The sequence below is a fragment of the Quercus robur genome, chromosome 9 (genome assembly GCF_932294415.1).
Source record: "Quercus robur chromosome 9, dhQueRobu3.1, whole genome shotgun sequence".
Taxonomy (NCBI): Eukaryota; Viridiplantae; Streptophyta; class Magnoliopsida; order Fagales; family Fagaceae; genus Quercus; species Quercus robur.
In genome coordinates this window covers 49,540,964-49,559,719 of record NC_065542.1, presented here as the reverse complement: position 1 = coordinate 49,559,719, position 18,756 = coordinate 49,540,964, and the positions used below count along the sequence as shown (strand labels likewise).

At 34.1% G+C, this 18,756-nt stretch overlaps 2 protein-coding genes across 2 annotated transcripts; one reads left to right on the top strand and one right to left on the bottom strand.

Moving 5' to 3' along the window:
- Positions 1 to 4,055: 4,055 nt before the first annotated feature.
- LOC126698884 (uncharacterized) lies at positions 4,056 to 4,780 on the bottom strand. Its single transcript, XM_050396388.1, has one exon. It carries the CDS (start codon positions 4,689 to 4,691, stop codon positions 4,227 to 4,229), a length of 465 nt encoding a protein of 154 aa, XP_050252345.1. The 5' UTR covers positions 4,692 to 4,780; the 3' UTR covers positions 4,056 to 4,226.
- Positions 4,781 to 9,926: 5,146 nt separating this feature from the next.
- Positions 9,927 to 18,614, top strand: LOC126698881 (linoleate 9S-lipoxygenase-like). The gene is made up of 9 exons (XM_050396381.1): positions 9,927 to 10,329; positions 12,210 to 12,484; positions 12,914 to 13,154; positions 13,612 to 13,953; positions 14,037 to 14,122; positions 16,115 to 16,204; positions 16,647 to 16,945; positions 17,162 to 17,425; positions 17,732 to 18,614. Exons 1-9 carry the CDS (start codon positions 10,128 to 10,130, stop codon positions 18,492 to 18,494), a joined length of 2,562 nt encoding a protein of 853 aa, XP_050252338.1. The 5' UTR covers positions 9,927 to 10,127; the 3' UTR covers positions 18,495 to 18,614.
- The last annotated feature ends 142 nt before the right edge of the window (positions 18,615 to 18,756 follow it).

The following is an 18,756-nucleotide window of genomic DNA, read 5'->3' as shown; positions in this document are numbered from 1 at the left end:
ACTCCTAGGCTCAAAACTTTAAAGCATCAAATTCGTCTCTTATTCAATTTCTTAAAGTACTCTTTTTAGTGGGCCTTCCCCAGATAATAAATAACTAACAACAATTATGATGAGTATTATTACATCCTCAGGAACTAGCTCAGACACCCCTGAACAACAATTTAATTGCTACCAAAGGTGGATCTGTGTTACTGTTTGGCATCATAACCACAAAGACAAGCTTTCAGATTTTTCTCTTCTGCACATATCTTCAGGGAGAGTGAATCATGGGACTATGACCACACTATCACTAACTCATGCCACTATTTCTCCACATACCTACCATGAACATGCATCTAAGCTACTTTCCAAGTGCGACTAAACAATCTCTTTGTCCAGATTTATATAAGCCTAATTTCATGCATTGTTAAATCCTGCCACCATGTTGACTAACCTGCTGTACAAAATGGTCTTTGAACCATTGGCCATCTTCTCCCCCACAAGGGGTGGAGGAAATAACACAATGGAAAATCAGATAAACAAAGAGATGGTAGGTTCTAGAAAATCAACTCAAGAACACACCTCATTTTCATAGGAGCTTTCATTTTTGAATACGGGCTCCACATAAACAAGAGACTATGTCAAACTTTATAAATATATATATATATATATATATATATATATGTCAACTAACCTAGTAGGAGTACTACTTTTTATCATCAATAAAGGGGAAAAAATTGCAAACTAGTAAAGTGGTCAACTACTTTAGGAAGTTGACCACTTTCAACAAAGCCTTACTTGGAAAGTGGCTTTGGCGTTTTGGGATCGAGGAGAATAGGCTTTAGAGGAGGGTGGTAGCTTTGAAATTTGAGGAAGAATGGGGGGGATGGACCTCTAAGTTGGGGAGTGGTGTTCATGGGTGTGGTATGTGGAGAAATATTCGGATGGGATGGGAAGTGTTTCGTAGAAATGTCCACTTTAAAGTGGGGGTGGGGGTGGGGGATAGAGTGAAATTCTGGACAGACTGTTGGTGTGGAGATCTTCCTCTCCATTTGGCTTTTCCAATCCTATACTCTTTTGGTACAAACAAAGAAACTTCCATAGAATCTTCTTTGTTGTGTCAAGGAGCGGGGAATGGGAGAACTTGGGATGTTCGTTTCATTCGGGGCCCTAATGATTGGGAGGCAGATGTGGTGGATGATTTTTTCCGTCTCTTGGCATCCAATTTACCTCTTGTGACTGACGGTGATCGTATGAGATGGAAGTTGACTAAGAACGGGGACTTTTCTATCTGATCATATTATCACAAGTTACATGGTTCTTTTTCCATTGCTTTTCCTTGGAAAGGTATTTGGAAGGTTAAGGCACCCCAACGTGTCTCTTTCTTTGTTTGGACAACGGCTTGGAATAGGATTCTCACAGGAGATAATTTGAGGCTTAAGGGCTGTGACTTCGTTGATTGGTGTATTATGTGTCGTTGTTGTGGGGAGATAGTGGATCACTTGCTGTTACATTGTGGAAAGGCTTATTGGCTGTGATGCTTTGTCTTTAGAACCTTTGGGATCTCTTGGGTCCCCTCAGGTGGGGTTTCCGATCTTCTTTTTGGCTGGTGGAATTGGTTGGGGAAGCATTCATCTCACATTTGGAATTTAGTTCCATTGTGTTTGATGTGGTGTATTTGAAGGGAACACAATTGGTGGACATTTGAGGATTTGGATAGATCCGATGACCAAATGCTCGCTCTCTTTTCCGGTTCTCTTTTTGATTGGGTTAGGACTTAGGGACTCACATCTAGTGATTATCTTCCTTTTTCCTTAATTCTCTTCTCCTTTGTTCTTAGTGTTGTTCTTCTTTTATGTTTGTGCTTTTCTTTCTTTTCTTGTACGTTTGTTTTGCTAGTGCTACTTTGCATTTAGCAGTTTATTGAATATACATGTTTCTTACCTATCAAAAAAAAAAAAAAAAGATCATATATTGAGCCTTAGACATCAAATTAGCATTGATAGAACACAAAAATCATTACCTAATTTTGTATGGGTCCGGTTAATGTATGCCCTAAGGGCATACATCAATCATCCATTTTAGGAAACTTTTTATAGGAAATTGAAAAAAGCCATCAAAAGAGTTAGTCACTTTTTTCGTTTTCCCATAAAAAGTTTCTTAAAATGGTTTACTAATGTATGCCCTAAGGGTATACATTAGTAAAACCCATTTTGTATATACTTCCAAAACTCTCTAACACAAGTAGATTTCAAGTTTCCTCATCTGGTTTGATTTTTCATTCTACGCACAAGCAAGATTGCAAAATAGAATTACACTATGATATCAATCTTAAAAACCACTCAATAATCTTGTAAAAGAAAAAAACTGCTTCTGATTAAGTATTAGAATATAGAAACTCCACTATCATTCTCAAGCAGTTTGACAAAGTACATATAATGGAAAAAAGGCAATCATGCTTCTGTTGTGATTAGAACCTAGATTCTCCTTCAGAAAAACAAAACCCAAATATTTATTAGTACTAGCCTATTTTTTAACACAAAACTGGGGAAAAAATCCTCAGAAATGTTTGAGTGGAATGAATTCATTTGATTTGGACATTTGCAGCCATACTTGTAGCCAATTGAAGCGAAACAAATTTTCTTATGCTTACTAAAAGTTAGATTTTCGAATCAAGCAGTTTCCATCCACTTTCTCAAAAAAAAAAAAAAAAAAAGCAGTTTCCATCCATAAATAAAGCTTGAAGTGAATGGAGGCCTCTCTCTCTCTCTATCTACTCAGTTCCCATAACAAAATTTTAAAATATCTGAGTCTCTGACCCAACTCTTACAATCCCCAAGCAATGACATAAAACATCATAGAGCCACAACAATTCTTTAGTCTATTGGTAAGTTAGACATGCGCCCACTAGTCTTGAACTCATAACCTCACCCTCCATCCCATTATTAAAAAACAAAGACCCCATTTGAGCTAAACCCGCCCGATTGGCTAGCACATCATAAATCACCATGTCTAAGTACCATTCCTCATTTTTATGATAGACACGATAGTATTTGAACCTATGACATCTGCTCAATCAAGTTTCCTCTCTAATGTCAAGAAAAGACACCAATAGCTTTTTTTTCCCCCATATAGGTAGAATTCTAACCCAAATACCTTGTTCAAGCAACTTTAAAAGTTGAGCTAACTAGTACCCAATACCATTCCTCATTTCCTCTCCAAAGCGTACAAGTAATTACATCATGTAAAGTTGTAAAAACTCATAAAACAGAAAATAATAATAATAATCAAACTTTGAGATAGCAAAATTCATAAAAACCTTGAAATGCTAATTCTTAAATCAAAAGGGTTTTTTTTGGAATAGGCAATAAGAGACCTTATCAATTGAGCTAACTAGAACCCATATCCATAATTCGACAATCAAAAACTTTAACAATTGAGCTAACTGGAACCTAATGCCATTCCTCATTTGCTCTCCATAACATACAAGAAATTACATCATGCAAAGTTGTAAAAACATATAAAACAGAACAAATAATCAAACTTGGAGGTACCCAAATTCATATAAATCTCGAAATTCCAGTTCTTCAACCAAAAAAGCAAAAAACCCAGAGGGAAATTTTCAAAGTCTTAATCTTTTGTTTGAAATTATTGAATGGAAAAACCAAAAACAACAGGAAACCAAATCTGGGTTTCAAGTTTCAACCCATTTCCTTTAAGGAATATCCCAAGCCTTTGGTTCAGGGACAGCCGCAACCATACATTGAACCTCAGGAGTGAGAACAACCATGTCTAAGTACCATTCCTCAATTTTTTTTTTTTTTTAATACAGATACGATAGTATTTAAATCTATGATGTCCACTCCATAATAATGTCCATAGAGAGTTTTCTTTGGTATATGCAAAATCCACAACCAGTCTATTCGATTATAAAAAACTTTATCAATTGAGTTAACCATAACCTAAGCCCCTAATTCGATGATAAATGACTTTAATAGTTGAGCTAACTCATTTGCTCTCCAAAGTACAAGTAATTACAAAATGTAAAGTTGTAAAAACCCATAAAACACAACAAATAATCAAACTTGGAATACCCAATTTCGCATAATTCTTGAAATGACAGATCTTTAACCAAAAATACAAAAAACCCAGATGGAAATTCCAAAGTCTTAGTCATTTGTTCCAAATTATTGAATTGAAAAACGGAAAACAGCAAGAACCAAATCTGAGTTTCAACCTTTTTCCCCTTAAGGAATATCCCAAGGCTTTGGTTCAGGGACAGCCACAATCATACCTTGAAGCTCAGGAGTGAGAACAACCTGACAAGCAAGACGAGAATGCGTGTTCATAACACGTGCACGCGAGCTTCTCTTCAAGATATACTCCTCATCGTAGGTGCGAGGTGGGAGCATGTCGAGCCATTTTTGAGCGATATTGACTTCACACTCAGCTGAACAAGCGTCGATTTCTTCGAGCCTGTGAGAGGCAGGATCGATGAGACCAGTGTTGGTTAAGGCTTTGAGAAGAGTCTGACCGGTTAGACCCACCACCTCGTGCTTTTTCCCATCTGGGTCCAGCGCTGCGAGCTTCACTATGCGATCTGAGACCTTGGAAGAGAATGGGAGATGGGAGTTTGGGATTAGAGATTTGGAGAGGTGGATTTGGGAGGAGAGTTTTTGACGAATGCTTGATCTCATCAGTGTCATCGCCATTGTTGTTTTTGTTTGGGGAGAAATGTGAGAAATGCTTCTTTTCTCCTGATGGAATTTTCGGTTTTTGTGGCCTTTTTTTTTTTTTTTTTTTAATATTGCTTTTGTACCTAAATTTGTATGAATTTTTATTTTCATCCCTAAATTACAAAATTCTTTTTTTTTTTTTCCTTAAACTATTGAAAACTCTTAAACTTTAAAAAGGGGTTTTTTTTTTTTTTTTTTTTCATTCTTAAACTATTAAAACAAAACAAAGAAAGGAAGTGTAATTTTTTTATATAATTTGAGTTCAAAGTTTGTGGCCATTTTTGCTATTTTTTAAATATTATTTTTATCTTAAACTTTACATGAATTTATATTTTCTTCCTTAAAAAACAAAAAGAAAACTTTTATTTTAGAAGGGGGGCTTGCGTGTGAATCATCACCCCACGCCACATGTTACATTAAAACTTGGACTTTTTGGTAAGCTCATGGGTACCTCTAACGCAAATCAAGACATGTAACTACTCGACCCCGTTACCATAATTTGTGCATATTAAGAAGTATGAGTCAATAACTTAAACTCACTACCTCTTCACACTTGTTCAAAGTGATAAGTCTTTTGGAGACATTCCTACCGCTACATCACACTCACTAGTGGGTGGTAAAAAAAAAAAAAAAAAAAAAAAAATCCTCTAAACTTTCGAAATAAAAAATATATATATTTTTAATAATTTGATAGTTACAACAAGAGATGGCAATTCAAAACCTTTGTTTTCCTCTAAGAGTCAATAATAACATTTCTAATAAATATTCAACAATAACACTCAACCACAAGACTCTTGCTATAATTTTATGAACTATGTATCATCCAACATGCATAACTTTCCCAATTTAACTCAACCCATACATATTTGGTCGGGTTTGCTCACTTACTCTATTGGCAACAAGTTGAAAATTTGAAGATAATAGGTTTTTGGTAAGGTGTTGGAATCAAGGTTTTGTAGTCAAGGTCGGCTCAATATATTATGGAGCCTAAGACAATAAAGTTAAGCGGGGCCTTTTTTTACACACACACACATATGAATTAAATATTTTTGGGTAAATTCTATTAACTTACCTTAAGATTTTGGCTAATGTAAACTAGATCCAAGACATTTAATCCCTAATGCCAACTTAATCCCTAAGAGTCTAAATGCTATTAGGCTCATTAGTCATTTTCTCTTCTCTATCTTAGGGACCAAATTAGTCTGTTTTGAAATTTCTAAGACCTAGTTAGCATTAACCCAAAACTCAGGGTAATTCGATACAACTTTACTTGTGATTATGAATGCCCTAGATAAAGTAATTCAATACAACTTTACTTAACCATAAAAGTATCTGATAGTCTCAACCTCAAGAGATACAAATCCATTATATTACTTAATAAATTAGATGAATCAATATAATATAACTATATAAAAAAAAAAAAATATATATATATAAATATATATATATATATAAAACACTATCTATTAGGCTAAGCAACCACAAACTAACTATTATGGTTGAAAATTTTAAATAAAATTATATTTTTTATATCTCTAAATAATTTTGATTATAAATAAAAGGACAATATTTAGTTACAAATTGGTTGTAGCCTTACTCAATAAAAATAAACATTACTACTTTTTTGAAAATCTAACCGTTGAATTGCATGTTCTTTATACTCTTAATACGCATGTCAAATTTTGTGTCAATCAAATACTATTTACTATATGATCTATAAGTTTATATTTTATGCATAATTTTAAACTACAAATCTTGCAATTTAAAAAATTTATTGATAACATAACTATTAATATTTAATTTTCTAAAAATTTTACAAGTATGAAGAATATAAGAAAAATATGTAATTCGATGGTGGATTTGTCAAAATTCATCTCAAATAAAAAAATATTGAGTAAGATTTTAATATAAGGTTACAACCAATTTTCTAACTAAAATTTGTCCTAAATTTAATTACTAGTAATTAGTTATTCGTTTATTCAAATTTTTCCACAAAAATGTATTTTTTTCGCTAACTACTAAGATATTACATATTAAGAAAAAAAACCAAATAGAGAAATATATAGAACTGTAAACATAGACCATCCTCTCTCTCTCTCGCTCGCTCTCTCTCTCTCTCTCTCTCTCTCTCTATATATATATATATAAAAAGAAACAAAAAAAAAATTGAAAGTAAAAATTTATTTAAAAAGTTTAACAAAAAGGCTATGGTCCTATGCTACCATATGTCCCGGCCTTTTTTTGTTGACTATTTATTTTATTTTCATAAATAATTCCGTTAAATAGTCTTAACCAAAATGATTTTGTTAAGTAGTCTCAATTGGAACTCACGTCTCCGAAAGTCGTGTTCCAATGTGAAGAACTCAACTCTTTAAAACTCAAGTTCCATTAGCAAATTATATATATATATATATATATATATATATATATAACTTAGATTCAAAATGATATCACATAACGAAATAGTTTCGTTTGATGTTAATTAATGAAATAGTTTCGTTTGAGGCTACTTAAAGAAATTGTTTGTGAAAATCAAATAAATAGCAAAAAAGGCCTTATGCCCCGTCCCATTCCCACCCCAATATTTAGATGAAAGAACAAAAATGAGCTTACTCCTGTGCTTGTCTGGAGTGTAAAAAAAGTACTATAAAGAACAAAAAATGAGAAAGTTCAACAAATTACCAAGAATAAAGCAAAAGAGAAATTGAGAAAGTAAAGCAAGGAAGAAACAAAGCTTTTAAAGAAGTGCCCATTCCAAACCTTAAAGAACGGACGCAATGCTAATTGGAGAAGAAGGTCTGAACTGTAGCAGTAGCAGCTACAAAGGAGCTTTAAAAAAAATATAAATCTCTTTTTTATTCTTTAAATGAAGAGTGTCAAAATTTCCAGTGATCTGTGCCAAAAAAATTGAGGTTTGAGATTAAATATTTTTTTGGATGTTTGATTTCAACTTTATTTTGTTGTGATTTTTCAGTTTCTTGTGTGAGAGATTAATAAGTTTCAAAGTCTTACAAATTCTCCAGAGAAAACGAAGGATTAGAAGCACATCCAACAAAAAGAATAATTTTTTTTTTTAAATGTTTATTGTTAAAGCTGCTACATATTTTACTGCATAAAGTTGACAAATTGACATGCTAATAAATATGATTGGTTAGATTCAAGTAACTAATAAATAAATATTTGAATTTTATTTTAAAATAGACAACACATTAATCTCTAAGCTTTGTGTCATAAAATTTGTCATATCCATAGCATCTCTATTGGTTAAAATTTGGGGCTATCCTTCACCTAGATACGATGAGCAATTGCAAGTAGAGTAACAAAAAAAAAGATGAGAGAGAATCCATATATTTTCCACTGACAATATTATAAAACAATGTGCATATAGTCAGAGACGAAACCAGAACTTAGAGTTAGGGAGGGTGGGTTTGTTGTTGGCTATGTGCGACAGTTTCGACCTTTAGCTCTACTACTAAGCCGTTTGAGGGATTTGTTTCTGGTGTGTGTGACTTTGAGGTTGGGTAAGGAAAAAATAATTTTATTTAAAATTTTTAAAGGGCTGGGTTTTTTTTGTGTTGGGTAAAATAGGTTAATTGGGCTTATTTTGTTTTAGATTTACTATTGGTAATTTTTGTTGTTGTGTTAATTTTTTTGGGCTTGTATATTTTGTTTTAGATTTTAGATCTATTGACTTTTTTATGGTCTTTACGAGGAGGAATGCTAGAGCTACAAACTTTTTTACAAATTGCTGATATAGTGAATGGTTATTGGTAAGTCAAAAAGTGGTGTAAGTGGTAAGTGGTGGGCCAAGTGCAAACTAATATGAATTTTCTATCTCAACAGTTTATAAAAATATTGTTGAAAAGTTTGTGGCAATAGCATTACTCTTAAAAGAATTAATGATATTATTAAAGGGGGGTAAAGTATAATTTTATAGAACAAAATTGCTAAAATTAGTACATGAAAGAAGCTATCTTGAGTTTGAAGATAAGATCACAAAGGAGTTCCAGTGGATATGACTTGGTGAACGCATCAACAAGTTGGTCTTCAGAGGAAGGTGAGTGCAAGTGAAGACTACCCTGCTCGAAATGATGCCAAATGAAGTGACAAGTAATCTCAAATATGCTTGGTGTGCTCATGGAAGTATCATTATGGGCTGTAACTTGTAAGCTACCATGAGCTACTGCTAACAAGGCGAAAATGGTATATACGAATTGTGGTACACTACCATCATCTAATACAATACCAATTTTTTTTAAAAAAGAAATGAGGGCATGCATAAGCAAGAAACTTGATTAGCATAACCAAAAATAGAAAAGGAAAAAAGCCATCCACAAGCAAGCCCTGAAACAAAATGGAAGACAAATATATTATCATGTTTGAGCTTCGCTACCTCTCTCAAACAAAATGTTCACTCCTCTTTCTCACTATCATTCTTTCTTATACTCACAAACATTTCTTATGAAAATAATTCTCCAATAGAAACAGGGGTGGAGCCAAGGGGGGTTGAGAGGGGGCAACTACCCCCCTGACTCCTCTGAAACTTTCTTAGCTATAGGTATATGAGAAAAGTTTGCCCCCTCTGATTCATAAACATAGGAAAAAAATAAAACAACACTCAGTAAAAGGAGCAAAAAACTGACACAATCTTCCTCAAAAAAAAGCAAAAGAACATGGCACTATAAAGAGATACCTGACATGTCAAAGTTTTTTTATTTTTAATCTAGACATAGCAAAGTTAACAACTCAAAAAGAACTTTTAGCTTTGGCTTGTCTCATTTTTTCACTTTCTCACTAGTATTCTATCACACAGACACATAATACTTTTGTCTTTTATTTTTTATGTAATTTATTTAAATGGTAAGAAACACAATAATTTTCAATTTTTACTTATTTACAATTGTATATGTATTTTGTTATAAATATTTATTAATAATTTCAAATTAATTTTGCCCCACGAACTAAAATTCTGATCCCCCACTGTTATAAAAACTATACTGTTGAAATATGATGCAGTACCTCAACTGTGAGATTGATGATTGTATTCTTTGTTTGCTTGTATATAACCCCCTCCCAATCAACATGAGTTTCAGACAAATTCTGTAAAAGAGGACTTCACGTGAACTAGCCCAAAAAGTTGTACCACAAACCTCCTGCACCGTACCAATTACAATATAACATGTTTTTAGTCCTGTTCATAAATGTTTATAAAATCTTTGGCATTTTGGGATAAACCACACACGCAAGAATGGTATAGATTCAAATGCATAGCCAAAAAACAAAGTTAAGAATATGTTTTACTTTTCCATGCAGTCATTCCTCACATCACAAATTCTTCCAGAGTTAATACAAAAACTCATACTGAGAGAGACACCCCAACTAGAAAGATTGTGTTAAACCAGGTAAAACAACATGGCAAGCAAAGGCTTATTATGTTCTTGTTTACAAGATTATTTGAGTGCTATTAGAGGCAAAGTTCCTGGTGAGTCAAGTGGAAAAACTAAATCTTCGACTACCATCATCAAGGGGGAAGTTGTTATCATCCGTCATGGGGAATCGGATCCTGAAAAATCAGTTTTCGTTCAGATCTGTAGTTGCACTGAGGACAAGCCAGGTAAGTTCATTTTAATCATTAGGATATATGTTTTCTCAAAATTACTGCATTTGTTTCTTTTAGAAATCAATGGAAAACAATGCCTTCTTTTTTTTGTATCATAAAAGGGTCCTCTCAATTTGTTTTTAGGATGGAGACAATCTATTTTATGGTAACGATTTCGTTTTTTTTGGAATTTAAGAGTTTATTTGGTGACATGTAATTTAAAATAAGTTAATTTATCATTTTTTTTTTTTGAGGGGGAATTTATCATTGTTATTTTGGCATAATAGAATTTTAAATGATGTAGCACCATCCTTAAATATGTGAAAATTATCTCTTAACCACAAAATGAATCCTATTTATATTAAAATGGAGGGAAAGGATCTTAGGAACTTTTAATTTGGCCAAATATCAACTTACTGTGCTGTGATTTATTATGTCAAAAGGACCCCAAAAAATGTCTATGTTGCTGAGCAAACAAATCAACTTCTCCAAGGCAAATATTTTCCTTTTCCTTTTTAAAAATAAATTTCCATGATCTAGCTAGGCAAATATATTGCATTATCATATGTTTATGTGGATTAACATTGTTTTAATTGAGAATTGAACATCAAAACGGGACCATAACTAATTTGAGATACGTTCCTTGACAACCAAGTATGTGTGTGTTTGTTTCTCGAAAATAAGAAGTTAAAGACTTTTTTATTAGAGCAAGATAAGAAAAATAAAGAGGAAAAAAAAATCTTAAGACTTGAATACTTTCCAAATTTACAAAAAATAACCACCACACACTCTTCACATGATGATCACTCTATAAGTATAAATTTTTGTATGGTATGGAGGGATAAGAGCTAGATGGTCACTCATAAGTATAAATGCTTGTAGGGTGTGAGAGGTAAGGGTCGGAATTCAATTCATTTATTTTAAAACATCCAAATAAGATTACTTAGCTTTATTCTTTATTCCATTTCTTTCCATTACTTTAATACATTACATTTCATTTCATTCTTTTCATTTCCATTTCTTTATGATTTACACATTTCTTTTCATTTCATTCCACTCATTTATGAACTTTTTAGAAGAGAAAAAACTCAAAATATCACTTTGATGACATGCCCTCCTATCCTAGTTTCTTCCTAAAAAAGTCTATAATAAACATGATTATGGTTTAAGGATGGGGAAGAGAACATGATTGATTTAGAATGGGTAAACCGTAAATGCATAGAAGATAAGGAAAATTGACCCCTTTTTTTTTTGGGTGTTAAAAAATATGTTTAGAGCTCTTTGATCTCCTCACTATTCCCTCTAGAGTCCAGAGCTCTTCAAGATGGTCACCCTCCATAGAATAAGAAAGAGGGACTAAAAAGAGAGCTTAAATAGGAAATCGAGGAAATCACATCAAGTTCAATTATGAGTAATGAGAATGAATACTCGGATGTCTAGTATTACACTCAGATTTCACAAGGCTGGCATAAAAAAGAACTTTGAAGATTGGTTCTTTATCCAACTAACGACATTTACAGCACCTTATAAACAAACCAATTATTCTTTGTTTCTTTTTTTAAGGAAAAACCAAGATTTGTCAGTACTCATTACTATGATGAAAAAGATACATTTAGTTGCAATTGTTCTCTAAGAAACTTATTGCTATCTTCTAACAAGCTACCTATTCTTGGCTGGTTTTTTTTTTTTTTTTTACTTCCCAAGTGTATTGTGCACTGTTGGGCTAGTCTTGAGCAGTTTTACAGCTTTGGGCTAATTAAGTTTTACTCACAAGTGAAATTTTTTGGTTAAAAAACAATTTTATTGAATACACACAGCTTTACTCTTTCACATGATAGCTTTAAGTGTAAAACTCAGTGTAAATTTTTTTTTTTCCTTCATATGGCTTCCTACAGGATCTGGCAAAGGGAAGTTGAGTGAACAGAGGAGGCTCAAAGGTGGAAAGAGCTACGATTTTAATGGCATGAAAGCCACAAAATACACAATTAAGTTCCGGGTTGAGCTAGATTTTGGAATTCCGGGAGCTTTAGTCATTAAAAGCCAACATAAGCAAAAATTCTTCCTTCAGTCTGCAACTCTCCAAACTTTGCATCCGATCCACTTCCACTGCAACTCTTGGATATACCCTTTCCAACTGACCAAAGCTGATCGAGTTTTCTTCTCAAACACAGTAAGTCATGGAACAAGTTTAATTTAGGGGAAAAAAAATACAAAACCCCTCTATGGTTTCTCCGTAAAACACAAAACCCCTTTGAAGTTTTGAACATAACACTCCTATTGGAGTTGTTGAGTATAACACACAAACTGCATGTATTGGTTTATATGAAAAAGATGCAACGCTAAATATGGACAAGTGTTTATCACATGAACCACTCACATTTTATTTTCACAGATGTTTTACCGGTTTACACAAAAAACAGTACCACAGGTTAAAGTATTACATTAAAAACTCAAGGAGAATTGTGTTTTAAAGAGAAACCACATGGGGTTTGTATAATTTTTACCTTTCATTTATCAGACTGCTTTATCATCTTAAGGTACTAATAAGTAACGGAAAAAAAAAAAAAAAAAAAAAAAATTACTGATGTTGCTATTGTAGAGTCATCTTCCAAACCAAACACCAGGTGGCCTAAGAGATTGGAGGCAGGAGGAACTTAAAAGCTTGAGGGGCAATAAAAGTGGAGAGAGGAAGGAATGGGACCGAATCTACGACTATGACTTTTACAATGATCTGGGCAATCCTGATAAAGGTCGAGAATATGTGAGACCTGTCTTGGGTGGGTCTAGATCACATCCATATCCTCGTCGAGGAAGAACAGGTCGTCCTCCTAGCAAAGCAGGTATACACTACTTCATAATTCTTCTCAGGGTTGGCAAAAAGCATTGAATTAGCTAAAGTGAAGCATGAGAAATGCATGCTGCTTTTTAATTACCTCCCTTATCAAACAATAGGATTTGAACTGCTACATAGTGCTATCATTTGTCATTAGGCCAAAACTACCCTGTCTATTGGAATGTTTAGGGTCCCCAAGTCTGTATTCCAGGTATTCTAATTAGCGTCAATGGAGAACTAATTTGTACATGAATATATTAAGCAAAAAAGGAGAAGAGGGTTCTTGAATTCAGGATGCACGATATTGTTGTGTCAACTCTAGGCAAGGTTTCAGATATGATGCTCTATCTCTACCATGGGTCAAAATTTGACACCCAATGTCCTTTTTTTTCCCCTTCCTCACAGTAATAAGATACACCTCTAATGCAAAATTATGTTGCAATTTCTAAATGACTAATCTGTAGATCCTTTAACCGAGAGCCGGCCAGAAAAAATCAACTTAGACATATACGTTCCTCCGGATGAGCGGTTCAGCCCAAAGAAACTATCTGAGTTTATATCAAATTCAATCCAGGCTACCGTACATTTGCTTATCCCTGAAGCAAAATTACTGTTCAAACAAGATTCTGGTAGTTTTCGTTCATTTGAAGAGACAAGTAGCTTTTTTTCCAGCAATAAAAACCAAGTGGTGGAGGGACAGGTTAAAGAGACATTGAAGAATATGGTACCAGAAAAGCTTTTCAAAGAAGTAATTCATGCAAGCAATCAAAACCCAGTAAAATTTCCATTGCCTCAAATTATTGCAGGTCAATAACATAACTGTCACAATTTATAAGCCAGCACAATTACTAAACTTCATTTTTCATTAAATATTGTTTTCTGTTTTCAGAAAATGAATTGGCATGGATGGATGACGAAGAGTTTGGGCGACAAATGATTGCGGGAATTAATCCAGCAAAAATCCAGTGCTTGGAGGTACCTTCTACCCCCTTTAGGGACAAGGTTTGAGCAATTGTAAGCTCAGGTCATGGCCTAGGTCAGAACCACCAATGTCACACCCACACTTACCTGCCCAAAAAATATTAATAAGGAAGAAGGGATATTATTACAATGGGAATGAATTGCATGCAAAAAACTAAGCTTGGAACTTAATTCTTTTCAAGATCATTTTAACAGATAGAGAGCACAAAAGGAAGCAACCAGAAAGTGGGAGCGAGTAGTGCAGCCAATAATTGAAACATAATAGAGGAAATCAGTTTGCACACAATAGAAAAGATAAATTGTGTCAAGACACATCAGAATAGTTAACATACATGGAGTGAACCTATATATGCAATTGAATACTTTACTAGGAAATTCATTGCATGAAAAAGGTTCACGCAGGAAGTTTTGAGAACAAATTTATCAATTAAAAATACTCTTATGAAACCATTTTCCTTAAAAATCTGATAATTTTTCTGTCAACTGAATTAATGAAATTATGATCTATTGAGCCTATTATAGAAAGAAAAAAAAAATTAAATAAAAAATTATAGGAGCCAAATGTGAACAAGGAAATCTAAAGAATAGAAATATGGTCTAAGCCAAAATTTAATCCATTCTTAAACTTTTTACTTGCTAATATTAAGATTTCTAAGAGTCTGAAAATAAAAAGTTAAATTACTTCTAATAACCATTGTCAAAAAATATATATGCTAAATAAAAGTCTACTTTCCCTTGAGAATGTCCAAGAAATAGATCTAGATTGGCTGTAATACCTAGTGTATTGCATCTAATGCAATACATATGGATGGCTAAGGACTCCTTAGTCGTTTAATTAGGCAAAAAACATTAAAAGGTTACTTTATCTTTCTGATTGGACGGCTGAAGAGAAAAGTTAATAAAAAAGAACTCCTCAGCTGTCCATAAGTATTTCACCGGGTGCAATAAGCTAGGTATTAGTATTACTTGGTATGAATCCCCACAAAAAATTTATTAACTCTCCTTAAGTGGGAATGAACACTTAAAAGGAGGTAACTACACTTCCATGCATTTTTTCCTCAAGAATGGTGCGTGAATTAAGGTGTGAACTACTAAGAATTCTTCTATTATGCCAATACAGCCATCAAAGATCAAACTAAGATCTTTTCTCCCATCTCAACCAAAAAAAAAACCCTCTAGCGCATGAATCAAGGTGTGAACTACTAGGATTCTTCTATTATGCCAATTCAAACTAAGATCTGTTCTCTCGTCTCAAAAGGAGAGAGAGAGAGAGAGAGATCTGATCTTCAGTCCACAATATATGCAATTGAAATCAATTTTGATACTGTAAAATCCAGACCCAGAGAATCCCAACCCAAATTGTAATTGCTAGAATTTTGGTATTAAACTTCAAAGATACAGCTTATGACAATTATTCGTGATGTGGCCATGTGAAAAGTGATATAGATGGAGTGCAAATGTGCAATCGACCAACCATGCTGCTTTAAATATCTTGGATTTCAACTGATATCACAAAATTTATAACCAATTATGAACCACACAAATGATTTCCTGAAAGCAATTATATATCAATTATAAATGATACAAAAGTAAAATAAAATATGTCAAAATTCTCTCTAGTCCCAATATAATTTAAAAAGTATTTAGAAACATTCCATCTTTTTATCATACGTGGACAATCAAATTTATGCCTGTTTTAGATTTATACAATTGTAACAATGTCTAGATGCTAGAAGTCAACCTTACTCCTTGGCATTCTCACCACACTTGGGTATTTTTTTGATAATATGATAGTTACAAAGGGGGAGGGCGGATTTGAACCCTAGACGTCTCCATTAGAAACGCTAGGCTGTGCCAGTTGAGCTACAAGACTCTTGGCTTTCAAAATTTGGTTAAATTGATTGATTTCATTCTTACCACTCTTAGGTATTGCATTATAAGTATGCCTGATTGTTTGAAATATTCTATATGACTTTTACATTGCAGGTGTTTCCACCACAGAGCAAAAATGGAGTGAGGAGTTCAATAATGGAGTCAGACATAAAGAACAACCTCGATGGCCTGAGTCTTACTGAGGTACCAATATCACTTTGGCTCTCTTCTCCTAACCCCCCACCCCTGCATGGGACCAGTCTGCCTGTCAAATTAATGGATCAGTGGATAAACACAACCTAATTATGTTATGGATGAGGCAGCTAGCTACTATTTCACAGAAAGCAATAAAATACCAAGGGTTCCATCCAATTTTCTTCAACATACTAATAGGAGACAATGTAACATGCCAAATTGCCAACCTTACAATTAGAGCAGATAGACTGCTTGGAGCATCTTTCCTTTGAAGCAAGGCTTAAAGCCTTCAAAGAATAGGTCTGATGTCTCAAAAGTCTACTGAGTTTATTTCAAAGTAAAATTATAGCAGATAAATAGAGAATAGTTATTGACTCAGAAAATTATATCAACTTTTCAAGTAAATTTTCAGGCATTGACTTTATTCTTTTCGACTTCCAATGTGTCACAGGCAATGAACGGATGGAAGATACTCATCCTGGATCATCATGACTACCTGATGCCATTTTTAAACAGAATAAACACAAAGGGTGTTTGTGCCTATGCATCTCGTACACTACTGTTCCGAAGAAGTGATGACACACTAAAGCCAATAGCAATAGAACTTAGCTTGCCTGGCTCCTCTTATGCCAGTGAAATTAATATGGTGATTCTTCCAGCAAGTCATGGCAACGAAGCAGCATTGTGGCAACTTGCTAAAACTCATGTTGTAGCTAATGACTCTGTTCATCATCAACTAATCAGCCATTGGTGAGTTGAACAATTCTGTTTACTCTGTAATCCAAATTTCAGGAAACTCATGATTTATTTCCTACTTTTATGCTTGTCTATCCGCATAGTGTGCAGTGCTATTCACAGCTGGTTCATATATTTTTTATCCTTCATTGTACGCTGGTGCCAAATATTTCTAATAAGATATTTGTGACCATAAAATAGTGAGTAGTTGCTATGTGATGCATTTTTTAGGTTACAAACCCATGCAGTACTTGAACCCTTCATCATTGCCACTAGGAGGCAATTGAGTGTGATGCATCCAATCCACCGATTACTAGATCCTCATTTCAAAGACACCATGCACATAAATGCATTGGCTCGGAGTATCCTCATTAACTCTGGAGGAGTCCTTGAGAAAATATTGCTGTCTGGTGAAATCTCCATGGAGCTGTCTTCTGAAGTTTACAAGGAGTGGAGATTTGATCAGCAGGGCCTTCCCGATGATCTAATCAAGAGGTATTTCGTACAATTATATTGATTTTACATATGTGCAAGCTTAATTTGCAAGAAAATTTACAACTGGGACATAGCACCCAAAAACTCTGTTTTTCTAGTACCTCCTAGGTTTGATATCTGTTTGCTGAATTTCTTTCTTGCTAACATTCTAGTGAGTCTAATTAAATATCTATGAGATCAAAGTTCAAAGTTTTTTTTTTTTTCAACCTATGAATTCCATGGGAAAAAGCTACAAGTATTTTGATACACAGTAACTTCTACACTATCATATTCTGATATCAGACCTTCATGGCAAAATTTCTCCAGAGGCATGGCCATAAAAGATTCAAATCCCACTGGAGTTCGGCTCCTCTTTGAGGACTATCCCTATGGAGCAGATGGAATTGAGATATGGACCGCCATCAAGACCTGGGTCACAGATTTTTGCTCAATCTTCTATAAAGATGATAATTCTGTCAAGTCTGACATAGAACTCCAAGCATGGTGGTCAGAAATAAAAAATATCGGTCACGGTGATAAGCGTAATGAGACATGGTGGTACAAAATGAAAGAATTTTCAGAACTAACACAGGCTTTGACAACTCTCATATGGATTGCATCTGCCCTCCATGCTTCAGTGAACTTTGGGCAATATGCATATGCTGGTTACCCTCTGAACCGTCCCACACTATGTCGAAAGTTTATTCCAAAGGAAGGATCTATTGAATATGCCGAGTTCCTTGAGGATCCAGACAAATACTATTTTAAGATGTTGCCTGAAAGATTTGAGATGAGCCTTGCTGTAGCATTAGTAGAGGTCCTCTCTCAGCACACATCAGACGAAGTGTACTTGGGTCAGAGGCCATCAGAGTGGACAGACAATGAGGAGGTTAAGCATAAATTTGACAAGTTCAATGCTGAACTTCAAAAGATAGAGAGAAAAATCATGGAGAGGAATAACGATCCCAGGCTTAAGAACAGATGCGGTCCTGTGAAGATTCCATACAAACTTTTGTATCCTGACACATCCAATAATGGACCCAAAGAGGGTATAACGGGAAAGGGAATCCCTAACAGTATATCTATTTGAAATGTTTTCAGACATTATACCATATCGACTCAAAGAGCATTACCTTGCAAAAGATCCTTTCTTATTTATTTTAATAAGTAGATTACCTTAATACCATGAACTTGCTTGGTAAAGCTAATATATATTAGTTTACAATTTACTCGACCAATACCTCATGCTACAGGAGTGAAAGTTCCACTTCCTTCAAAAGAGTTGCCCCCAGCTCTACATGTTAGTGTCTAATACGCCGATTCTATCCCTCTCTCTTTCTTTTTGTCTCTTC

Coding starts and splice junctions, on each gene's coding strand:
- LOC126698884 (XM_050396388.1), bottom strand. CDS start 4,691: ATGGCGATGACACTGATGAGATCAAGCATTCGTCAAAAACTCTCCTCC.
- LOC126698881 (XM_050396381.1), top strand. CDS start 10,128: ATGGCAAGCAAAGGCTTATTATGTTCTTGTTTACAAGATTATTTGAGT. Junction 14,123..16,114: donor CAAAAATCCAGTGCTTGGAG/GTACCTTCTACC, acceptor TTTACATTGCAG/GTGTTTCCACCACAGAGCAA. Junction 16,205..16,646: donor ATGGCCTGAGTCTTACTGAG/GTACCAATATCA, acceptor AATGTGTCACAG/GCAATGAACGGATGGAAGAT.